General features: G+C 36.9%; 1 protein-coding gene across 4 annotated transcripts in view; it reads left to right on the top strand.

Moving 5' to 3' along the window:
* Positions 1-15,472, top strand: part of NUP37 (nucleoporin 37) — a 50,396-nt gene extending 34,924 nt beyond the window's left edge. For 3 of the 4 annotated variants that reach the window (XM_002752908.4, XM_035257400.3, XM_054238788.2), the window contains exons 6-10: positions 4,447-4,537; positions 11,098-11,279; positions 11,750-11,800; positions 13,521-13,614; positions 14,133-15,472. In XM_002752908.4, the coding sequence (XP_002752954.1) occupies positions 4,447-4,537; positions 11,098-11,279; positions 11,750-11,800; positions 13,521-13,614; positions 14,133-14,246 (532 nt within the window). In that variant the 3' untranslated portion in view covers positions 14,247-15,472. Of the gene's footprint in view, positions 1-4,446; positions 4,538-11,097; positions 11,280-11,749; positions 11,801-13,520; positions 13,615-13,792; positions 13,812-14,132 lie in introns of those variants that run through there. The other variant, XM_078338116.1, reaches the window with a different exon arrangement.
* The last annotated feature ends 11,075 nt before the right edge of the window (positions 15,473-26,547 follow it).

Below are 26,547 nucleotides of genomic sequence, written 5' to 3'. Positions count from 1 at the left end.
TTGTTTTTGGTTTTGGTTTTTTTTTTTTTTGAGATGGAGTCTCATTCTGTCGCCTGGGCTGGAGTGCAGTGGCTCAATCTCAGCTCACTGCAACCTCCGCCTCCCGGATTCAAGCGATTCTCCTGCCTCAGCCTCCCAAGTAGCTGGAATTACAGGCGCCTGCTATCACACCCAGCTAATTTTTGTATTTTTAATAGAGACAGGGTTTCACCATATTGTTGAGGCTGGTCTCAAACTCCAGACCTCAGGTGATCCGCCTGCCTCAGCCTCCCGAAGTGCTGGGATTACAGGTTTAAGTGATGGTGCCCAGCTGGCTGTGAGCTTTTAAAGCATTTCTTTTTCTGAGATGCACCACTTTCCTGTTGTTATAACTGACTTTTCAGTAATAATGATTTTGGAAATATTAAAACCTGAATTTTCAAATTTTGAATTTTTTTTCTGTTATAGTAAAAATCCTATCATCTGACATGGTCTAGACCAAAGTTTCTTAGATAACAAAAAGTCAGTAAACTCAGGAAATTGTTGTAAAAGAATGGCTACCTGCTTTATTTTAATATACAACCCATGTATATTAAAAACCATTTGCCAGTCTTTTGATATTAGGCCAATGCTTTTTTCCCTTCGGTTATGAGTCCATTGATTGGCTTGGGACCACTTTTTTTTGCATGAAGCATGACCAGAATACAACGTCTTTAATGAAAATAGCACTTAGAAAAGCAGTCTTAATTCAGAATACATCTAGATTTTTATAGTTTTTATTATTTAATCTTTTATAACTATCACACATACCTAATTTGAGTGAGTTTTTTTTTATTTTAGAAAGTTACCTTCAGTTAGATTTCATTGACTTAGTTTCATTGAAATAGCTCTTTCACATTTCTATTTTGTCAGTTTATATATTATATAATTACATCAATAAGTATGGGTCACATACAAACAGTTATTTGCTAAGCAAAGAAGCTATATTCTCTCTTTGTACACATACAACAAATGCACATGTGGGCATATTAGGAGATAGCCTTCTCATTCCCATCACTTCTATAGAGGGAAAAAGGAAAAAAATCTGTCAGAGTCAGTTAAGAGAGATTCTACTGTAAATTGTGTTTACCACATTTTAAAACTTAGGTACATTTGTCCATACATAAATATATGAAAATAAAATGAAAAAAAAAAAGATGAATTGAGAAATCTACCTTACAAAATAAGACCATCTGAAAAACTGTACCCATTGCCATTCACGTAAGTGATTAAGGGTGTTTTTGTCAGAAAATAGGAGAAAGTTTTGGCTTTTTCTACTTGTAATTAAATATGGGAGAAGAAAAGGAAATATGATGTGCAGCCAACTTGGAAAACTATTTGATGATACCTACCTGCTAAAGTTGAATATATTTTTAAGCTGTGATCTAGCAATTCCATGCCTAGGTTTGTATCCAGCAGGTGTGTGTGCGTATGTGATTGTATATGGGTATCTGTATTCACTAAAAGACATGTACAGGAAGGCCTCTAGCAACATTCTTGGTAATGATCAAAAATTGGAAACAACCTAAATGTCTATCAGCAGTAGAATGAATAAATATGTTGTTGTGTACTGAGTTAATGGAAGACTGTATAAGGCGGTAAGAAAAAACAAATTACCACAACATGCACCAATGGTGGTAAATATCACAAAACCTTATGATGAGTAAAAGAAGTCAGACCAAGAAAATACGTATCACATGAAAATGGACATCATTTTTATGATGTTCAAAAATAGGCAAAAGTAAGCAATGCCATTTGAAGTCAGGATAGTGGGTACCTTTTGTGAGAGAGCAAGAAAGTATGACTGGAAGGGAGCACGAAACAACTTTTGGAGTCTTGGAAATACTGTTTCTTGATTGAGGTGCAATTCTTTTTGAGTGTATTCTCTTTGAATTGTACATTTAAGGCTTGTATACTTTCATTATATATGGTATACTTCAAACATCCAAAAAAAGTGACTTTGTCTCATGTAAGTAATATTAACTAGATGAGTTTTGTAGTAAAGGCACAGAAAAATGAGCTGAGCTCCACAAAAGGATTTGAGAAGGACTTAATTAAGGAATCTATCAAAAAGGAAAATAAAACTTAACAACTTAAAGTATACCATCTGTAGCTAATTTAGTTAGGATAACTAGTTTTAGCCCAATTTGTTATATTTTACATACTTAGTACTTGGACTGTGTAACCACTAGAATTGTTGAATAAGCATATAACTATAAACTATAAATCATTTTATCCCAGTCCCTTGTAAAGTAATCTGGATCACCCTCCTCATTTTTAAGTCAGGGGATTTTTTTGTTTTGTGTTTTTTCTTAAATTTCCTATTCTTTTCAGGATAAAATACTGTTTAAAAATTAGGTAAAACTTTGGTTCATTGGAGAGGAATACACTTTATTAACTGACCAGTTTTTATCTAGTATTTTTATCCATATTTTCTCCCTCTTTTGTTTCCTTCATTTGAAAGAAAAAAATCATGAAAATAGTTTGGAATGTATTTACTCAATTTATATAATAGCCAGCAAAAATCAAATACATATTAGAACAAGATCAAAAGAATGAAGGTTTTAAACCGTCCTCTCATGAGACTTGCAGAATTTTCAAGACAAATTTCTACTATTTCAATAGTGGTAAAATATATGCTAGTGCAATACTTTTATTTTGCAAAAGGCAATAGAGAAGAAATATTAAATCAGTTGCCATAATTAATAATCTGATTCCTCATGGGGAGTGAAACATAGTTGCATAAACTCTTACTAAATGTGATTCTTCTCTTCAATTAAATTGTTATTGTCTTCCTTATATAATAAATACAGATGAAAAGTATTGATTTGGCAAGAGAACAGTATGCTTCTAAATTGTTTAATCATAAAGATAATCATTTTGAAAAACATTTGTGTTAGTTTATATGTAACTATGATATTTCAATATTTGGAGACCGAATAATTTCTACAAGGGAGAAGAGTATTCGAAGTAATGTGTTTTGGCACAGAATAGTAGCATTGTCCAATGCATATTCTACTTTCTTTGAAATGAATTTTTGCCTACACATTGAAAATAAATTCCTGAAATTGGTTAAACCTGTTTTTTTTTTTGATCCCTAATGAGATGTGAACTATAAAACCTAGAAGAAAAATTCCAGTGAATGAGTTCAGTTCTTTTTTATTGTTGGGTTGTTGTTGTTGTTGTTGTTTTGAGATAGGTTCTCTGTCTCCCAGGCTGTAGTGCAGAGGTGCAGACATGGCACACTGTTGCCTCTACCTCCTGTGCTCAAGCAATCCTCCCACATCAGCCTGCCGTTTCGGCCTCCCAACTAATAACTGGGGCTACAGGTGTGCACCACTATGCCTGGCCAATTTTTTTTATAAGTTTTGTAGAAATGGAGTTTCACTATGTTCGCCAGGCTAGTCTTGAACTCTGGGCCCAAGCGATCTTCTGTCTTAGCCTCCCAAAGTGCTGGGATTACAGGCATGAGTTATGGTGCCCAGTCAAGTTCAGTTCTTAAGGATCAGAATTCTGTGTACACTTTGCCAGCCTCCCACCAACTTCTGTCACCAGCTGTACTCTGTGCTACATGCCAGTGCAGTATAACAGTGGCTGAGTATGGAGAAGGAGCAGTGGGTGAAGAATAGCAATTCTCACAACTTAGTGCCATGACTCAAATTTCTGAGTCTTGATCCCCCCTTCTGCAGATGGTAAAGCAATTGAAATGGAGAGCCATGTTGGTGAAAAACCTGGTCCTTGTTACTCTCAATTTGTAACTATTGAGGAAAGAGAGAATAGGAGGAACCAAATGGCTGTTCTTTCAACCCAGCTTTAATTAGGTAGCTATCAACTATGGCCAACTTGGGGAGAGAAAACTGGAAACGTAAGCCAAATTACAAAAGGTATAAATAGGAGGTATCCACTGGCTTGGAATCCTAATGGTAGAAGGAATAAGCAATATGGAAGATGGCCATGTTGCTAAATTTTCATAACTTCATATTATCTTTTTTGTATGTGGTTATTCTGCGTGCATGCATGCTTCTGTGTTTATAAGCACCCCAGTAGTAATTATCATCAATTGAAATGACTACTAAAGTAGTCAGACAACCTGATTAGTGACCTAGACACCTCAAGGTTTTGCCCACAAAATAAAGAATATATAAATAATTTGATTACCATGTAACAGTGTTGCTGTGCTGGATTAATTAGCGGGAAAATGTGTGTGACTCTTTTGTCCATGATTGAGTATGATAAAATTTAAATTCTTCATACTACTTTCATATTATTTAAAAGTGGTATTATAATTTTCTTTAAAAGATATACATTAAGCACAGATGTCTGCCTTATAATCTGTAGTTAATAGCTTTGAATAAATTCATGGAAATTTAATTTTCTAGTAATGATATATCAAGAACAATTAACATTATACTGTTATTCTTTTGTTAGGATTTGGACCTTGGAAGGAGTGCAAACATCTCTTTTTGTTCTTCATTCTCCTGGCATGAGTGTGTGCTGGCATCCTGAGGAAACTTGTAAGGTAATTATGTATAATTTAAATCTCTTTTATCAAATGGAAAAGACATACAGAGATAAAGCGTCACATACATAGAGGAGAAAAATCAATGATTTTTCCCATCTCAGAGGTACTAATCACATAAATGCATTTGGATTAGTCTAGAAACCTGTACTGTAAAAGTTACTCTATAATTGTTAAGGTTTTTGTTTGCCAGCCATCATCCATAAATGGTTTTATTTTTTTTTCTTTTTTTTTGAAAGAAGGAGAGAAAGAAATAATGAAAAAAAGCAATGAAGGAGGGGAAGACAGAGGAAGAAAAAGAGGGAGAACAGGAATGTTGTTTTATTCTAAAAATGGGTATTGAAAACTTCTTTTATGCCAATAATTGTGCTTAATAATGGCCAATCAATATTTCATTTAAAGCTATGAGTAGGTGTGGTGTGATAACTGATAAGAATGTATATTTTGTGTATTTAAAGTGGAGAGCTCTATAAATGTTTATTAAGTTTATTTGTTCCAGATCTGAGTTCAAGTCCTGGATATCCTTATTAATTTTCTGTCTCATTGATCTAGCTAATATTGATGTTGAAGTCTCCCACTATTATTGTGTGGGAGTCTAGGGAGTCTAATTCTCTTTATAGGTGTTATGTATCTGGGTGTTCCTGTATTGGGTATGTATATATTTAGGATCATTAGCTCTTCTTGTTGCATTGATCCTTTTACCATTATATCTTTGTTGCTTTAAAATCTATTTTATCAGAAGCAAGAATTGCAACTCCTGCTTTTTATTTATTTATTTTTGCTTTTAAATGGCCTTTATTTAAACTACATTTTTCCTGACCTTTAGTGGATTTCAGTACAAAAACCGGTGTTCCAACGACCTAGTAGCAGTAGGCCGGGTTTTTTTGTTTGTTTTGGTCTTTCTTCTGTCTTTGTTTTTTTATAGACAGGGTCTCACTCTGTCACCCAGGTTGGAGTATACAATGGTGTGATCTAGGCTCATTGCAGCCTCTGCCTCCCAGTCTCAAGCAATCATCCCACCTCAGCCTCCTGAGTAGCTGGTACTATAGGCGCGTGCCACCACACCTGGCTAATTTTTTTGTATTTTTGGTAGGGCTGGGGTTTCGCCATCTTACCCAGGGTGCTCTTGAACTCTTGAGCTCAGATGATCCACCCACCTAGGCCTTACAAAGTGCCGAGATTGCAGGCATGAGCCAGTAGACAGTTTTTAAAAAAAATAATTTACATCATCCATGCTTGTGAGCCCTAGTCTGTGAACAAAAACGTTAGTGGCATAAGGCAAATTTGTCTCAGCTACAGTAGTGTCCAATTCCTATTCAAAATAAAGCTTTCTAAAATACTAAAAATACACTGCAAGTTTTTATTATCAATTACCCTTAATGCTGATTCATTGGGAAGATAGGAGCCATTAAACAAGAATTCTCTCATTTGCCAGTATTTTCTCCTGGTCATCACTGTAGTTACTGTATCTTTCCCTGGAATCTGAGAAGTTACCACTATCATCGTTCTTAAAAAGTTAATTCTTCATCTATTCTCTAAAGTTCATGGCAGTTCCTTAGGCTCCTACTGTCTTCTAATGTCTTCATACTTTTTTTTTTGAGACACAGTCTGGCTGTTGCCCAGGCTGGGGTACTGTGGCACAGTCAGCCCACGTTTAATCTGGTAGTTATCCCTAAGTTGGCCATGCTTGATAGTTTCATTTCCAGTAACTCTAGCGTTCTTCATTCACCGCAACCTTCATGTCCTGAGCGCAGGTGATCTTCCCATCTCAGCCTCCTGAGTATTGGTCTACAGGTATGCACCACTACACTTCGGCAATTTTTGTACTTTTTGTAGAGACAGAGTTTCGCCATGTTGCCCGAGCGGGTCTCAAACTCTTTGTCTCAAGTGATCTGCCCACCTCAGCCTCCCAAGTTGCTGAGCCACCGCATCTGGGCATCTTCATGCTTTTTCTCTATCGACTGTTTGTCCTCAGGTTTGCACAAGAAGATAAGTGTCAGTAATCATGCTTACTTCTGACAGTGCTTACTTCTGACAGGCCCATAGTCAGCATTTCATGTATGTTCCTCCTGGTAACATGAGATAGGTACTGTGATTATCCCCATTTTGCAGATAAGAAAACTAAGGCTCAAAGAAATTAAATAAATTATCCAAGGTCACACAGCTAGTAAGTGGAAGAATTGGCATTTGCACTCATGCAGCCCAGCTCCATAGTTCTTTCTCTTAAAAATTCCGTTTTTCCACCTCCCCCTTAAATTTTAAACTATGTTCATCACACCTTTTATTTCTAAATGTTTGACTCCATCACTTATATCTTTTAAATTCATTTCTTCTTTTCCCATCCCTTGGTCTAACTCCACAATCTCAGTCAGTCTCCACTACTCTTTCAGAAGGTACCAGGAATATTTTCATCACATCCCATGGCCTTTTCCTTCATTCTTTTTCTTCAGCCAGGTTTTTTACACTGCAGATCACCTCCTTCTTAAAACTCTGCTAGTTTGATTTTTAAAGCCGCATTTCCTGAGTCCTCTTGAGCAACTTTGCGTATATGTTCCCTTTCTTTATACTCTGCCAACTTTTCTTTCATCAGATATTTATGAATTGCTTCAAGGGTTCTCACCTACACTGTACCCTTTATTGTAATAGGGAACAAAAGAATGAACAAAGTCCCTGCTCTTAAGTTGTATACTGACAATATAAGAAAGGAAAACATGTAAATACAGCAATACAAATAATAAGTTTTAGAATAAAAAAATCCATTAAGTAGAATAATGACATGAAGAAGGATTAACCAAATCTTCTCACAGCTTTCACAGAGGAGATAATCCCCAGACTATAAGTAAGTGTGTTCTCTGAACCCTGGGATTTCATGGAAATTTGTTTCAGGCCCATTGTGTCTTTGATCTGTAGAATTATACTCTGCATATGTGCATGAGTGAAATGTTCTAACTTACTAAATTGATAGGTTTATTTCTGAATCCAGTTCCTAAATTTTGTTTTATGTCTGCATTTCTCCCCCCTAGAGCAGTGAGGCTCCTTAAATTAAAGCATAGTCACAGTTTTTACCAAAATGTTAATATAACAGTAGACTGCTTTTTAAAAACTATGACCTGCATGACAAGTGAGAACATTTATTACAACTTCTGTCCCCAAACTTACATCTTAATGCTTAATTTCTTGCCATTACTTTTTTTATCTCTTTCTTCCATATGCTTTAACTTTGTTTGTTTTTCTCCTACCTATTATTAAAATTCCACCTTACTCCATCTCCTTTCTTTTATGATGTTACCATGACTTCAGAATGTTTGAAAGTCCCTGTATTAAATCACATAAACTCAGAATCCTAAAATCATCTTTAATTCCTTCTTTTCCTATACCGAAACTATTCCAGGCCTTTTAATTTTTCCTTCATCTCACTAACTCTAGCATTCTTCTCTTCATTAAGGTGCATTCTCCGCCGTTCTGTTCTCACACCTAACTTGCCAAGCCTTAACTTGTTTCTAAAGTCTTTTGCTCTTTACTCTTTGATTCTTCTTTCCTACTAGACTAAGAGTCTTAAAATACCAGTTTCATCCTATCACTGCTAAACTCAGAAACCTAGAATACAGAAAAGTGGTTAAGAGTGAGTTAAGAGTTAACCGCCTGCAGTCAAATCCCAGTGTTACCACTTACTAGCTATGTAATCTCTGATAAGTTACTTAGACTCTGTCTCACTCTCTTCACATCATCTTAGGGAATTTTTTGGAGATTGTTACATAGCCTCTTACTTCCTTTACATTTGATCCTCCATTTGTTATATAGATTGAGTATCCTTATATGAAATTCTTGGAACTAGCAGTGTTTCAGATTTGGGATTTTTTTTGTATTTTGTAATATTTGCATATGCATGAGATATCTTGGGAATGGGACCCAAGTCTAAACATGAAATTTGTTTGTCTCGTGTATACCTTATACACATGATTTGAAGATAGTTTTTTTTTTTTTTTTTTGTGGGGGGAGGAAGGCAGGAAGGAAGGGAATAAGGACAGTAGGGAGGAACGAAGGGATGAAGGAAGGAAGGAAGGGAGGAAGCGGGGAGGGAGGGAGGGAGGGAGGGAGGGAGGGAGGGAGGGAAGGGAAGAAAGGAAATCAAGCAATGAAAGAGACATTGCCGACCTGAATCTAGAGGTTTACAAGTTGATTTCTTTTTTTTTTGAGAGAAGGAAAGAAAAAAATAATAATAAGTAAAGGAGAAGAAGAAAGAGGAAGAGAAAGAGGGAGAGTAAATGGAAATATTGCTTTATTTTGAAAAAAATTGGGTATTAATAATGGCCAATCAATGTTTCATTTAAACTAATGGGTGGGTGTGGTGTGGTATTGACAAGAATGTATATTTTGTGTATTTGAAGTGGAGAGCTCTATAAATATTAAGTTTACTTGTTCTGGATCTGAGTTCGAGTCCTTGATATCCTTATTAATTTTCTGTCTCATTGAATCTAAGTCTCCTATCTGGGTGTTAGGATCGTTAGCTCTTGTTGTTGCATTGATCCTTTTACCACTATATCTTTGTTGCTTTAAAATCTATTTTATCCGATACGAGAATTGCAACTCCTGCTTTTTATTTATTTATTATTTATTTTTGCTCTCCATTTGGTTGGTAAATCTTTCTCCATCCCTTTGTTTTGAGTCTTTGTGTATCCTTGCATGTGAAACAGGTCTGGATGTAACATGCCATTGGGTTTTGGCTGTGTCTTTTGATTGGGAATTCAGTCAATTTAAATTTAGGGTTACTGCCATTTGATGTTGACTGGCTGTTTTATCCATTTGTTGGTGTAAATTCTTCTTTATGTTGGTGCTCTTTACTTTTTGGTGTATTTTTAGAAAGGCTAATACTGGTTGTTTCTTTCTGTGTGTGATGCTTCTTTCAGAAGCTCTTGTAAAGCAGGCCTGGTGGTAATAAAATCTCTGAGTTCTTGCTTTGTTCATAAAGGATTTTATTTTTCCTTCAGTTGTGAAGCTTAGGTTGGCTGGATATGAAATTCTGGGCTGAAGGTTCTGTTCTTTGAGGATGTTGAATATTGGCCCCCACTCTCTTCTGGCCTGTAGAGTTTCTGCCGAGAGATCTGCTGTAAGTCTGATAGGCTTGCCTTTGTGGGTAATCTGACCTTTCTCTCTGGCTGCCCTTAGTATCCTCTCCTTCGTTTCAACCCTGGTGAATCTAACGATTATGTGCCTTGGGGTTGCTCTTCTTGAGGAATATCTTTGTGATGTTCTCTGTATTACCTGGGGTTGAATGTTGACCTGCTTTGCTAGTTTAGGAAAATTTTCCTGAATAATATCCTGAAGGGTATTTTCCAGCTTGGATTCATTCTCTCCGTCGCATTCAGGTACACCTATCAAACGTAAATTTGGTCTTTTCACATAGTCCCACATTTCTTGGAGACTTTGCTCATTCCTTTTTATCCTTTTTTCTCTAATCCTTTCTTCACGTTTTATTTCATTAAGTTGGACTTTGACCTCTGATATCCCTTCTTCTGCTTGAACAATTCGAGTGTTTAAACCTGTGCATACTTCTCGGAGTTCCTGTATTGTATTCTTCAGTTCCATTAATTCATTCATACTCCTCTCTAAGTTGTCTGTTCTCAATAGGATTTCATCAAACCTTTTTTCAAAGTTCCTAGTTTCTTTACGTTGGGCTACAACATGTTCTTTTAACTCACCGAAGTTTGTTATTATCCATTCCTTGAAGAGTGATTCTGTCATCAGGATGCGCTCGTTCTCCATCAAGCCTTGTTCCATTGTTGATGTGGAACTGTGATCATCTTTAGAGGGAGAGGCGTCTGACTTTGAGTATTCTCAGCTTTTTTACGCTGGTTTCTTCCCGTCATTGTAAATTTATCCTCCTGTCGTCTTTGAAATTACCAACTTTCAGATTAGGTCTCTTGAGTGGACGTCCAGGTTGTTAGTTCCCAGGGCCAGAGCAGCAGCGTTAAAACTGATGGTGTTTTTCTGCCCAGGATTCTCCTGTCGGGCTTCCTTCTTGTTTCCGTAGTAGGCGACTCTGCCTTCCCAGGGCTCCAAACCTCAGTCAGAAGGGGAACCGGTCCTCTTTACTCTGCGCGGAGCGCTGCCACGTCAAGGTGCCGGCGGAACCGCTGCGCCGACCATGAGAGTCGCGCTGGCGACTCGTGTGTTTCCACCACTGGGGGATCTTCTGCTCCGTGAGCGACCAGACTTTGTCTGAAAGTGTGGCGTCCTCTAGTTCTCCGCGCCTTCCCTGAGAGCTGCAATCCCGGGATGTTAGCGATCGGCCATCTTGGATCGTTCTCTGAAGATAGTTTTATATAACTTTTTTATAATTTCACACATGAAACAGTTTGTGTTAAGTGCTTATATGTGGAATTTTTCACCTGTGGCATCATGTCGGCACTCAAAAAGTTTCAGTTTTTGGAGCATTTCAGATTTTCAGATTAGGAATGCTCAACCCTGTATTTTACTGTATAACAGTGAATCTGCTCACACCTCAGGTATAATTAGTGAGATAAGGGACTGAGTTTCCTTTTCTTTTTTTTTTCTTATAGCTGATGGTTGCAGAGAAGAATGGAACAATCCGGTTTTATGATCTTTTCGCTCAACAGGCTATTTTATCTCTTGAATCAGAACAAGTGCCATTAATGTCAGCACACTGGTGCTTAAAAAACACCTTCAAAGTTGGAGCTGTTGCAGGAAATGATTGGTTAATTTGGGATATTACTCGGTCCAGGTACTTTCTTGATTATACTTGTTTATTACAGAAGAAAAGTAACTTTGCTAAATGATCCACTTGGCCATCCTGTTACACCTGGGACTACACTGACAAGCAAAAAGAATTCTCTCCTATAGAAGGCCAGATCTATGGATTTTTACCTAACATAAGCTTGCTATGCAGATTTACTCTGGAGGTAACCCAGAAAGGACAGTGCAAAAGAGGAAATTGTGGATCTGTGCAATGTTTACTTATATTGGAAAATAGGGGAAAAAACCAACCCTGTTGCATAACAGTTCCCTGTAATGGTTCTAAGTCATGTCTTTATTGTGTTCCATCTGTTTTAACTGATTGCTTGTTTAGGATGTATTATAGAAACACATTGGACATTCTGTCCTATAAAGAGAAAATACCTTTTAAATCTTAGTTTAAGTTCATCTTCTTGAGTCTAATAGAGAATTCATAAAATGCAAAATATTATCTTTTAGTTATCCTCAAACTAAGAGACCTGTTCACATGGATCGAGCCTGCTTATTCAGGTAATACCGTTTTTGTTGGAGCTTTGATTTGGTCTTTTGATGTTGTGCTGTGCCATCACTGGTCTACTTGTGTAGTTCTTTCCTTTGCACTGGATTTTTTTTTCCCTGATTGTTTTATAAGTGGTTATTTTACTTTCCCAACTAAGTCATTGCTTTTTTCTTTTGGTCTAGACAAGGAGTTGATTTGTTTCCAAATATTTTCCTTACACAAAAAAACATGTAACTACTCCACCACTACCGCCCGACAATTTGGAATATATTATGCTTCCCGATTGTGCTGTGCTGTTAAGGATGTAAATGTAGGGGAGCCCATGTTCATGTATATAAACTTATCGTTGTGTGTTAAATGAAATCATGCTAGATAGCATATCTCTGCAATGTGTTTTTATTTTTCACTTAACATACATATCTGCCTTGTTCTTTTTCATAATACTCCATTGTATAGTGTGGTCATTAAGCTATTATTTCTTCTTTTTAAGTAACAGCCAAACCAAATAAGAGATTAAAACCAGTTATTGGGGATATTTTAGATTTGCTGGAATATAGCATAGTCTGTATTCCAGCAAATCTGAAATATCCCTGATAAAATTGTAGAACTTGGGGATGTCATTATTGAGAATAAAATACATTTGACTAAATGTAAGAATGCCATGGATTATAAGATACATCCTGACTTTAGAGATGTGAACAAGTATACACCAATGAGCAAGTATACATCAATTTTAAAATCAGTGAGCTATGGTACTTATAATTCTGTAGGTAATCTCCGGGCTTGTTTAGCAGCTCATCAGTGTCATCAAGAATTCACAGACCCTTTTCATCCTTTCCCTCTGCTATTCTCAATGGCAAGGATTTGGGCTTGTTGCTTTATAGTCACTGGATGGCTGTGAGAGTTCCAGGCATAAGAGAATTACTCCATTTGCAGAACAATTAAACAAAAAAAAAGGAGAAGAAGGAACCCTCTCTTTTTATGGGAGATTGCTGTGACTGCCTTAAACTAATTGTGTCTCATCCCTGGGAGTTGGACACCCTGTGCCCTGAACAAAGTTGGGGTTCACTTAGCATGGAAAAGGGACAGAATGGCTGTCATATTTGATGCCTTATTTGTGTCTTCTCCCACACTGTTAGCCCTTTGGGTTGTGAAAAAAAGGACTGTATTAACCTTGTGTAACTTTGGAACTTAATGAAGTGACACAAAATAAGCACTTCATAAATATTTAAAGTATGAGAAAATATTTATGGAATATTTTCCTGGAATTCCTAGTCTAATTATAAAGACATATGAACGAATTTAGCATTATTAAAATCACTGGTTTTATATAAAAAGAAACCTGTTTCTGGCCAGGTGCTGTGGCTCACACCTATAATCCCAGCACGTCAGGAGGATCACTTGAGGTCAGGAGTTTGAGACCTGCCTTGGCAAGATAGCAAAACACCATTCTTACAAAAAATAAAAAAATGTAAACTTATCTGGGCCTCCTGGTACACACCTGTAGTCCCAGCTACTAGGGAGGCTGAGGTGGGAAGATCACTTGAGCCCAGGAATTTGAGGCTACAGTGAGTTTTGTTAGCACTTCTGCACTCCAGCCTAGGTAACAGAGCAAGACCCTGTCTCTTTAAAAAAAAAAAAAAAGAAAAGAAAAAGAAAAAACCCGCTTCAGAAAAGCTTGTAGTTATCTGAAGGATACGATACTTACTTTTATGCTTCCTTATTTCTTAGGTGGTCCACAATTAGTGAAAATCTGTTTGCAACTACTGGTTATCCTGGTAAAATGGCAAGCCAGTTTCAAATTCATCATTTAGGACATTCTCAGGTAATGTGGAAATATTTTGTAACATATGTGCTTTTCTTAATTTGTGTTTTTGACTTTTCCACTCATAGGTCTAAATTTGTAATTTGTTAACTAAAAACATTTGTATCTGTTTAATTGCAAGAAAAGGTGATTAATTTGTTTTTTATTTTTGTGTGTTTTTTGATGTTTACATTACCAGTGACAACAGATTTTTTGGCCAATATTCATGTAAGAAGCTTTTTATTTTTTCTGTCACTTTTATATTTTCTTCTTTATTTAAATACATTAATTTTGCTTGTTTGGTTGCTGTAGACAGCAAAAATGGCGTCTGGAATGTACCAGTTTTTCATAGATAGATTGTATCCCATATTCCAGCTGCATACCAGTAATGTGTATTTCACCTGTAAGGGAGAATATTTTTAAATTTTGTTTCTGCTACAAATATAATTTATCAGTGCATTTCATATTTTTGAAAGTCATTTTGATTTATTAATTTTGGGGACTTATTGTGCTTCTTGAATTCTTTACATATTTTATAGCCCGTCCTCGTGGGTTCTGTACCTGTTGGATCTGGCCTCTCCTGGCATCGAACTCTCCCTCTGTGTGTCATTGGAGGAGACCACAAGCTGTTGTTTTGGGTGACTGAAGTATAAAGTTTTCTCTGTACCTTAGAGTCACAAACTTTGTATTTTTAATACACATTTTGAAGAATTTCTTATTTTTATATCAAATATACTGTATACTTTAGAAAATGTTTCAGTTGCTTTTATTACATAAAATGTTCATGGTTTGAAAAATTATTTTCCTACTCTGTTCTTTGTGTGTATACATATATATCTTTTTTAATCGTCTTATAAAACTATATATTGACTCAGCAGCTCGGCTCCAGAGAAGAGATGACTAAGGAAAAGTAATGCTTTTGAGTTTATCAAAAAAGGAGTATTCAAAGTGTATCCTGTCTTCTATACTTTGAGTGTAGAATTCTAATTCTCAGGGTCACAAACATATCAAAAGAGAATAAAGTCCAGGTGCAGTGGCTCACACCTGTAATCCCAACACTTTGGGGGGCTGAGGGGGGTAGATCACTTGAGGTCAGAAGTTTGAGACCACCCTGGCCAACATGGTGAAACTCTATCTCTACTAAAAAAATTAAAATAAAAAAATTAGCCCAGCATGGTTTGAGAGGCCAAGGTAGGAGAATCACTTGAACCTGGAAGGCAGAGGTTGTAGTGAGCCAAAATCGTTCCACTGCACTGCAGCCTGCGCGACAGAGCGACACTATCTCAAAAGAAAAAAAATCTCTTAGGGTACTCTGGAAGTGGTTGTTGAGTACATATATGTGTATGTATACTCAATGCAAAAAATGGTCTTTAGTTTCTTAAATATGTGATTGATTATATTACTCAACCCTGTTTATGCAGATTCCTTCGGACTAGGTATTTTAACAGTCTTAGAACATCTGATATATGGGATAAAACTTACCTTGAAAAATGACTTCTAGTGGATACCTTTTTAACAGCCTCTTTTATGAATCTTCACTGTTCTTACCAAGAAACTCAAATGTTTTTGAGATGGGACCTAGTGGCAATAGAACTGTGTTCACCGTCTCAAAAATCATTAAAAATCAACATTACCTAAGACAGCTGTATCACATTTCTGGAGTACATTGTGATACAGACAGAAGCATATAAAATTATGGTTCTGCTTATCAGTCCTGTATAGAATTCAATACATTTTGACAAACTGTCCATTCCTGTAAGTTAATGTCCTCTCTGTAGCTTCATTTCCTCTTGTAAAATGCAGATAGAAATCATTGTTTTGTGGAGTTGCTGTAAGGATTAAATAAAGGTGAAAGAAAATACCTACTATGTGTCTGTCACACAGTTTAGAGATGTGTATTTATTTCAGATGAGTAAGTCTTATTTTTGAGGTTTTAGAGATTTATGTTTAATTAATGCCAATAAATATTTTTTACTCAAGTTTTTGTAAGGTGTCTTAAAATAATTACCTTAGGAAATCAAGAACATTATATTTTTAAGAGATAGGAGAATGTTCTAGGTAATTAAAGAATTCAGTGAAATTTTATAATCATGTAGATGTTTGGGTTCAACTTTTACAAGCTTAAAAGTACAGATGAAAAATTTTATAGCAATTTCCAGTTCAATTATTTAATACAGTAAGATATTAAAACCAAATGATATAAATTGTTTCATTTACCCCTTTATCAGAAGATTTTGAACTAACAAAGGAAAAAGCAAAGAGCAGGGAATTTTGGCATGATTCTCTTTAAGAGTCTCTGTGATGGGACAAGGATTCCTGAAAGTATCTGGATAGCCAAAGGGCTTTCAATAGTGACTCTTAAAAAACTTTATCATTTCAGGGTGTATCCAAGAAATAAAGTCATCCCTAAGGCCGGTGTATTCAAAAATGGTTGTTACATACTTCGAAAAATTGATGTAGGAAGTGGTGGGTTTTATTTAGGGATGGAAAGTAGGGAACTGAATATGTTGGGCTTGGGTATATAAGAAATGGGTTCTCTGGAATAAGGGCTTATCCAAAATAAAAAAGTTGTCTGATGAAATTACCCAATAGGGCTGGGTGCGGTGGCTCATGCCTGTAATCCCAACACTTTCGGAGGCTGAGGCAGGCAGATCACTTTTGGTCAGGAGTTCGAAACTAGCCTGGCCAACATGGTGAAGCCCCATCTCTACTAAAAATGCAAAAACAAAATTAGTAAGATGTTGTGGCACATGCCTGTGATCCCACTCACTCGGGAGGTTAAGGCAAGAGAATCGCTTGAACCCTGGAGGCAGAGGTTGCCATGAGCCAAGGTCGTACCATTGCACTCCAGCCTGGACAACAGAGTGAGACTCCATCTCAAAAAAAAAAAAAGATTACCCAGTAGGACTTCTGTATCTTGCAGTAGGGAAGCTGTGTTGGAAAACAGTAACTCATGATGATTGCATGTGGTTATGCCAAAAGACAGGAAATGTTCTCCTCAAGGAGAAGAAAATGGTGGTTCCATTTGTGAATGAATATAGTGACTGTAAGATAAGACATTCTCAAGAAATGAGAGGGTTGCCTTTACCTGTTAGTTTCAGGAGTGAAATGTACTTTATCCTGTGTAAGCATTGAGAACTTTAACCTCTTTTTCTTTAGATCGTAAAAGTAGGCTACAGGACCATTTTCCAACTTACACTTTGTTGTTAAACTTTATTTTGAAATTGTATAGTGATTTTTTTTACTTAGTAAAGTTTGTTCTTTGAAATATGTTTAAATTATACTAAACAGGAGGAAGTATTTATGAGGAATTAGTTACTGGTCATCACTTCTAATTCCTGATGATAACATGAGATATTTCACATTGCGTGTCCTGGTTTTAGTTTTTCCATGTTTGTTTATAAATATGTCTAAATTTCTGTTATAATTTAAGTTTTCCTCAGGATTGTTTCACTTAAAACATCAAAGAGAAAAAGTTGTACTTATGTTCTAAAACTTGTATTATTTAGGACTATTGAAGCAAAAGTCAGGATATCACAAATCTGCAAGATGTCAGAGCTAAATCCTACTTTTTCAGAATGATGGGATTATAAGTTCCATTTCATTTTTATGATTTGGCTTATATGTTGTGAATATTTCAATGTCTCTCCCATGCCAAAACAAAATCACACACCCATGCACTCCAATTTGTTTCTTACTTTGGTAATTTGTGACTGCGTATTGACACTGACCCCGAAATGTTTCTGTTGCTGTTTTAAATCTCATGTCAGTGGAGAAGAAATTGAAATCTGGTTTGCACATTTGTGTCTGTTTTTTTGTAATTGTCCAAAATCTGACATTGTCCCAGAGATGCTGATTGGGAAGTTATGAGGTAATATTGTGCCCAAGACTGATTTTAATAGTTTTTAGGAGAGGAAAAGGTATGGCTCTAGACTATTTTCCATGTTTTTCTATACCTCGAAAAGTTAAACTTAGTTTAGCCCAACTTTATTCCATAGAAGTAGTAGCCTTAGCTCTGGGCTCAAATAAAATTTGCCAAATAAAAATGATAATTATTATTCATTTCCACACACTCCTCCTGAGAGCTTGGTCAAGTCCTCAGAAGCAGCATTGTGTTCCAGTATATCTTGATCAAACTGTTTGCTCAGTAAAAAGGACAGGAGAGAACACTCTGTTTCTTTAATTTTAACACCTTGCTGATTCAAAACCATTTATTTTAACAGGCATTTGAAAAGAATTTCAAAACAATTAACATTTGTTTCTAATTATACATTTGAAGAAATAATGCCCTTTAAAAATGTGAGTAGAACTTTCTTATTAACGTGATTTTAATTTATAGCAACCATTTGTTACCTAATCACAATAACACCACAAAATAATTAATGTATCAGCTTTGAAGATCTCATTTCACAAAAGCTAGAAAAACACACATGTTATGATATATCCATTACTCAAACTCATAAGCACTTCCATTTGCATGCATTGGGCACAGATTTCATGGAAAATCAAAAGCATATAATCTACTTTCTGACTTTTTCATCTGTTCTTTGAACTACCTTAATTAAAAAAAAAGTGTTGCCCTTGTGTAGGATCAAGTGATGTCTGAAACTTTCCTTGGATCAGCTTATTTCTGTGATATAGCTGTTTGCCTTTTGAACTAATTTTTGACAGGATGCTCTACCTTGAGGCTTGTAACACTTAATGTAAGCTTATAAAATCCACATGAACAATGGTAAACATGAGGAGACCACCAGGTTTCTCAGCCTTTACAAACAATTTGATATAAAGATTTATGAAATATTCATTTTTACCAACTGCATTTATAATGCTGTAATGAGTTTCTATTTCTGTGTAGTAAAAGACAATAAATGCTGCTGGCATCTTTGCTTCTAATGGTGGTTAAACATAAAACTTTGATCTTATAAACACAGCTGTTGTCCTATCATTGAGCCAAATTCAGACAGGATTAAAATCTGGCCAAAATTGAGGTTAATCTTTGCAACCATCTTAAGTAAGAGCTTTCTAATACTGTTTTAGGAAATCTGTTTTTGAAACAGCATAAAAGGAAGTAAGTTCCAGACAACTGACCTCTAAAGTAAGCCAGACGCAACTAATGATAAATTATACCATAGTGATAAAGAAGATAGAAAGGTGGAAACTGTCTAACCAAATAAGTTCATTTTGGTTCATTTTTACTTAGAAAGTCAGCTTTTACCATAATAGTCTTAGTTTACATTAAGTTTAAATCAGACCAATATAAGTTACTTTTTAATGAACTTTCAACCATCTTAATTTAATGTTTCTTTGGTTAATTGCTAGTATTTTCTTCCACTAATACTAACTAAAACTAGGTGTTTATTACAAATAGAATAACTTGATATTTCATTGTAATTGTTGTGTAATAGCTCATTTTGGTTTCCAGCCTACAAAAAATTTTTTTTTCATTAAGTATTAGACTTTCTGAAATTTTGTATACTTTGCCAAATGTTCTGTAGGGCTGATTATCCTGTGATTTGGACATTAGCACCTCAAGCTGTATTGTGAACAGCTAATAATGCATTTCTCTCCAAATTACCTATTCCAAGAGAACCTTTGTGGGACTACCCCTCACCTGAAATCTGTAGAGCTAATATTGGATTTATCTCATAGGATTTTCCTGGCATGTGATTTTGCGCAAGTACAGGATGTGGTTATATAGACAGCTTTCAGAGGTCTCACCCCATCCTGGACTTAATCCACAAATCCATTAAATCCCAAAACTAGGAAACAATTCTGGAATTCTGTCAGTGTTTTTTGACCTCCTTCTCTTCCTATCATTACACCCACCTACCACAATAACTAAGATATATTTTTTTGTGTGTATACAGTCTTCATGTAACCTTGGGTCATTGTTCCCCAACCTTGGTGGCAAGTACCTGGGAGAATATGGAACTATTGCAAGGTTTCTTCAAATTATATTCATGCTACCACTAGCAAAATCCTCTTTTTCCTTAGAATTCATGACCTCCTAGGGTCCTGAGATAATAAAGACAGCCCCAGAATCAAACCTGTTCACATATTCCTAACAGATTTTCACTTAAGATGTCTTGCCATCTTTCACTTCCTCCCCAAAACACCATAATAGGAAGGAGGGGAATGACCTAGCCAAGGAACTCTCCACTCATATTCAGAGGTAGTGGTGTTTGGAGATCTCAGCAATCTTGAGAGGGTAATAAGGCATTCCCAGATAGATGGAGGTGTCTGTCATCTTGATATCTACTACATGTCTTCAGATTTAGCTCTGGAGTTTGGAGAAAAGCCAATAGAGCTCACTTACATTCCTAATTTAAATTTCACACACAACAATATATGTGTTTGTTCAGTGAATATTAGATGTCCAACCACAATCATCAATGCTCTTCAAAATGTTTTTAATATTATTTAAAGGGCTTCTCACACTGGAAAACACTATGAACCATTTTCCTAGATTGACTGGCTTATAACTTGTGGCCCAGATATTTTTTAAAAGTTCATAGCAAAGGCTCTAGCATGATCATATTGAACTCTAGAAACAAAGCTTCGGGAAGAAATGCTGATGCTGAACTTCAGAGTAGTTTTAAGTGATTTTATTTGGTTGTGATTCAAAATGACCTGACCACTTTATGAAGTCCAGGTGCTGAGTCATTTACAAACAGTCAGGGGAGGTTAATTAGAAGCAGCTGATAGTGGCATCATTTGCTGCTTTTCAAAAAAATAAACGGAGATGGCAATTCTATGAAGAGAACAGAGTGCTAATAAGTGTGCAAAACTAAGCAAAGACTTATGACTGATGTTTACCTAATTTCTACTGCACCAAATGGGGAAAAATATGACTCAGTGAATTCAAGATAAAGTACCATAACTCTAAAAATAGTAATGGTTGCTCCTAAGAAGTCCCCTTGCTTCTGCTTCTCTCTCCTAACCAAACTGGTGTTTCCCTTGTGGCCTTGTATGGCATGGTGTGCCTCTTGGGGACAATAAGTACTAAATTCTTTCAATAGCATTAGCTTCTCTGTGTCATCTCTTGTCTCCATAAGTAAAAGTCCCATGAGTACAGTGAGACCTTTTCCCAGCCCCCTCAAAGAAGGCAGGATCATTTTGATTGTTCTTTTGCTGAGGAATAGCTGACTATAAGTATCTGTAGGTCTCTTCTCTTGAGGTAGTTAGCTATCCAGAGAGGAATCAAGTCTCCTGCCCAGAGGATATAAGGTTACAACTCAATTTTCTGTATGAAGTTAGGAAAGCCAGAACAATTCAAAGGAATAACTGGAAACATGAATTACTTACACAATTGAAGTAACAAGGCTAAAATTCCTTCACTTAACCAAGTCTCAACAGATGACTGGCATCATTCCTGAGAGATGGAGTTGAGGAGGAAATAAGGATGGGAAACATTTAATTTTGTTTTCCCACTATTATGAATCAACACCATGCCTCTCTAACTGTTCCATCCTGAAGCAGAGCAGGGAGAAATACAAAAAAAGGTGGGAAGGGGAACAATTTTTAATTGTTTTCCCACCTAAGACCATACATGGGGAACAATTTTTAATTGTTTTCCCACCTAAGACCATACATGATAAAAATAAATAACAGCAATGTTCTGGTAATCTTATGAAAACATGTCAAGAAATTGAAAAATTCTTAAGGTTTTTTTCTTAAATGAATATATGGAGGTGGCACATATAGTCTTTGAAATCAGTATTCATTACAATCTATTTTGCCCCCAAAATTTACTACAGTAAATGAAATTAGTTAATACTTTTCATTTTTACCAGTGCAAGAAAACCTGAAGGAAAGAGTACATATTTCAAAAGGTATCTGGCAGTTGGCCAAGACTTCTAGGTATAGATTCTTTTTATTGTGCTGTAAATCCTTTATTAAAATGTGAATGGCACCGCTCTCAGGAACTAAGGACAGTAATCATCAAGGATCCTAGGAGGCAAAGAAACTGCCACTCTAAAAACCAAACCATTTAACAAAGTTTTGTTGGTAGTCTATTGCTCCTAGGCCACAAGCCTGTACAGCACATTACTGTCCTAAGTCCTATAGGCAATTGTAACACCATGGTAATTGTGTATCTAAACATAGAAAAGGTGTAGTAAAAATACTATACCTTTTACTATAATTTAAAGGGGTCACCCTGTAATAGTCCATTACTGATTAAACAGTATGTGGCCCATAACTGTATCTAGAACCACATCACATACACGTGTATACACAAATGCACATATATAAACACCTGCTACTTACACATAACCATAACCATGAAGTTACTATGCTGGTTTGTTTTTTTGTTTTTAATTTTTCTCCTGGTTGGGAGCCTCACTTCGCTCTAGAAGAAGGCTAGGCTGACCACTGGGGAATTCTGCTCAGGGAGGCTGATTAACTGAGTAACCAGAGTTGTGAGTTCCACCTAAATTGAAGGTTCATGGAATATCAAGTAAGATGTGGAAGTACAAGGTTTATTAAGCCCAAATGTCACTCAGAAGATTTACTGTAGGTAAATCTACTGTAGTCATTTACTGTAGGTCAGACATTAGGTTAGGGCCTCAATAGTGAACTAACAGAGACTGCCCTAAATTGATAATATAGTAGGCTTTGAAGCAAACAGGCAATTATATGTGCTAAGGTAGAGTTAAGCAGAGAATGCTATAGAAGCATATAAGAACAGTTAATCTAATCTTTGTGGGTTAGGGAAAGCTCTAAGGATGGAATGGTAAGACTTCTGCTAGTAGTTAGAATACAGAAAGATGCATGAAAGCCTTTTACATAGTGGTAATAAGAAATAACCAGATAAAAATTACACTTTTTATGGGACTGTTGAAAAGCAATGTTTGTAAGACCTTAATAAAATAAATTCTATAGACATGCCTATGTTTGGAGGAACATAGTTAAGCAGAGAGTTGTGGCATTGCCATGCCCAGAACAAGCCTGCCACACTCTAGGAGACTTTGCAGAGTTAAGGAGAAAGTGGCTGAGATTTTGCCAATGGTATAAGCTGGTGAGACAGACTTGGGTCTGAAAGGACCTCAATCACAAAAATAAATCACTTAGGCATACACCCCACCCCTAAGATTGCTAAGAAAGCAGCAATGGAGGAAATGCTTTTGATAAGTAGAGAAAATTCACTAAATCTTGCACATTCTTCCAGTGCTTGGATTTCTGAGCCCTGCTGAAGCTGAATCCAGAGGTGAACCAACTGATCTGAAACTATGGCCCATCCCCCTCAAACTCAAACACTGACAAGATGCAGGAGCTGAGTCTTTCGCAGAAGGTTGAATTGAATTAACTGCAGCCCAGCACCAGCTTGATTCAAATTGTGACTGAATCTGAATGTTTCATTCTTAACTGAACATTCAGTTCTTTTATTCACAATGTCCAGAATAAAATTAAAAATTATAAGACATGCTAAAAAGCAGCAAACAACTCATAATTAGGAAAAAGTGGTCAATAAAAGCAGGCACATTGATGAACCAGAAATTGGAATTATTAGATAGGGACTTTTAAAAACTTTATAAATTTGTTTTATTAATAAAAAGGAAAAGATGAATGAAGGGAATTTCATGAGAAAAATAGAAACTCTAAAAAACATTTTTAGAACAAAAATATATCTGAAATCAATTTATTGGAGATGAGTTTTATAATAAATTGGAAAGTAGGAAATACTTGAAGATAGGTTGGTAAGAATTATCCACACTGAAACACAGGGAGAAAAGAAAATGACTGGGGGAAAATGAGCAGAGCACCGTGACCTGTGGGCAATATCAAGCTGTCTAACATACAAGTATTTTTTGAAGTCCCAGAAGAAAAAAAAAATGATAAAAACTTTGTGAAGAATTAAAGCCAAAAATCTTTCCAAATTTGATTTAAAACAACGACCCCCAGATCTGAGCAGCTCAGCAAGCCACAAGCAGGATAAATACAAAGAAAACCATACCCATACCCCATGCACATTATATTCAAACTTGAAAACCAAGGACAAAGGAGAGAAGAGATGTGAAGAATGAGTAGGAGTTAGCCAGGCAGGGGTGGTTAGGAAGCAAGGGAAATAGTTCCAGTCAGAGGGAAGACAACATCTTGAAAGACCCACACAGAGCAAGCAGTTCCAAGAATTGAAAGAAATTATTTGGGGTTAAGGAGAAAGTTGTAACAGTGAGAGATATGGTTAAAGAAGTGGCCAAGAGCCATAGAGAGGACCTGTGAGCATATTTTTTTTTTTTTTTTTTTTTTTTTTGAAACGGAGTTTCGCTCTTGTTACCCAGGCTGGAGTGCAATGGCATGATCTCAGCTCACCGCAACCTCCGCCTCCTGGGTTCAGGCAATTCTCCTGCCTCAGCCTCCCGAGTAGCTGGGATTACAGGCACGCGCCACCATGCCCAGCTAACTTTTTGTATTTTTAGTAGAGACAGGGTTTCACCATATTGACCAGGATGGTCTCGATCTCTTGACCTTGTGATCCACCCGTCTCGGCCTCCCAAAGTGCTGGGATTACAGGCTTGAGCCACCTGAAGGAGATGGGGAACAAAATTATATCCTGGGTAATATAATCAGATTTGTCTTCTTATAAGTTACTATGGCTACAATGTGTAGAATAGATTAGAGAGACACAGGACAGAGGCAGGAACTATTGCAGTAACCCAGGCGTAAAAGTGTATTGAACAGAACTTGAGATATGGCAATAAAGATGCAGTTACAGATTGATTCAAGAGCTACTTAGGAGATAGAAGAGGTAAGATGTAAAGGAGGATGGAGTAAAGAGTGACTGTTTCCAGGCTCAGCCACTACCCTCAGGTCACATTCATTATCTTGTACCAAATAGAATGTCCCAAAGTATAATTCTGATCATGCTACGCCCCTGCTTAAAAGCTCTTCAGTGACTCCCATAATTTCTCTGCTCAAGATCTTTCCATGACTTCCCATTACACCCACAGTGAAGGCCAAAGTCCTTATGATGTCCCATAAAGCTCTGCATGATCAGGTCGCCACGTAACTTTCAGACATCATGTCCTTCAGTTCCCCATGTTGCTCACTCTGCTTCAGCTACATTGGATTCCATTGTGAGATTTGGGCTAGATATATAAATGTGAGAAACTCTAAACATTGGGGACATGAGAAGGAACCAGCAAAAGAAACTGAAAAGAAATGACAATGATAAAAACAAAACCAAGGAAGATTTGCCTTCTTGAAAGAAAAATTAAGAAAGTTCAATCAGGAGAAGGTGATCAATCTAAGGTTAAGCTAGGCAACGTGAAACACCACCCACTCCCAAATAATTGCTACTGATGGTCTATGGATCACATTAGATAAACGTGGACTACAGTATCAAATCTGGCATAAAAGGCCCTTAAATGAAATTTTTCTGGCTATGTTTCCTGAGGCAGAATAGGGTCTGGAGGGAGGGAGCCTAAAGCCGATTCATACTGACTTCCTAGAAAAAATCAAAAGGAAAACCCCAACTTTCTTTACCTAAGTAATAAAAGGACCAGAGGCTACTCCCTTTGCAAACCCCTACCTTTTTTGATGGGCAGGTGAAAATGAAAAGTACCTCTAATTGGTTGCTTTCTACAACCAGTCAGATTTTGCATAGGAGTGTAATTTTGTAACTTCCTTCAGCTTCTGATTAGTTGCTGTCTGCAACCAGTCGACTGACTGTGGGCCAAATCTTCTTTTGCATAAAAGTGCAACTCAGTAACATCACTTAAGCCTCTGATTGGTTGTTTCCCACAACCAATCAGATGTTTGCATAGGAATGTGACTGGTGTAACTTCAGTGTCTGATTGGTTGTTTTTCACAACCAATCAGACTGATTGTGGGTCACCACTTCATTTACATGAGGAGAACAACAAGTGGACAACGGGAAACCTCTAGCGGATATTTAAACAGAAGATTCTGTATCCAGACCCTTGAGCTCCCACCTGCTCCCACACTGTGCAGTGTACTTTTGTTTTCAATAAATCTCTGCTTTTTTGGTTCATTCTTTCCTTGCTTGGTGCGTTTTGTCCAATTCTTTGTTCAAAGCATCAAGAACCTGGATACCCACCACCAGTAACACTCCCACCTCATTTCCTACCATTCTCCATTTATGGGATCATTTGCTTCAACCAAACCAAGAGCGCCAGGTGCTGGTGGCTCATTAGAGTCACCAAATAATAATCCCACTGCTTAGGGATCGTTTGAGTCAAGGAATTTGAGGCTACCGTGAACTATGATCCTCACGGCACTCCAGCCTGGGCAACAGAGCAAGACTCCACCTCCCTGCATCTTTAAAACAAAACTGCCCACTTCGGTCCATGTCTTCATCTTTTTGATGCTCATCTTTTAAAAACCTTTGGAAGACTAGGTTTGGTGGTTTACACCTGTAATCCTAGCGCTCTGGGAGGCTGAGGCAGGAGAATCGCTTGAGGCCAGGAGTTTGAGACCAGCCTGGGTAAATAGCGAGAACTAGTGTATACACACACACAAACACACACACAGACACACACACACACACACAAACACACTTTAGAAGTACGTCTTATATCTCGTTCTTCAGAGCATAAACCTTGCCAGTGCAGCAATCGAACTCAATCTTTGTTTTCCCAGCAAGGCCTAGCTAGCAGAGTATATGGCACTTAGGATTTTTTTAAAAATTGTTGCTCAAGGAATGACGGAGCTGTTATATAACAGAACTAAGTAGGGATAACCTCAAAAGGACCCGCAATTTCTGGCTTTTTTGTTTATTTGTTTTTACCCGCCTCTAAGATTTTACTGCTATAACTGCATCCTTGCACCATCACGCACCACCCCGAAATTAACGTCACCATCTGGACTTAAACTACCAATCCCAGAATGCCTAGCGAGGAGGCGGGCTCTCCGGAAGCCCCGAGTGATTGGTGGGCGGCGGCGTTTTCTTCCGCCGGGAAGGGCCCCGGAGGCGGGGATTTGTGGGGGACAGTT

Source organism: Callithrix jacchus, chromosome 9 (genome assembly GCF_049354715.1).
Source record: "Callithrix jacchus isolate 240 chromosome 9, calJac240_pri, whole genome shotgun sequence".
Classification (NCBI taxonomy): Eukaryota; Metazoa; Chordata; class Mammalia; order Primates; family Cebidae; genus Callithrix; species Callithrix jacchus.
Note: the sequence above shows the minus strand (reverse complement) of the source record. Positions and strands in the feature narration are given on the sequence as shown.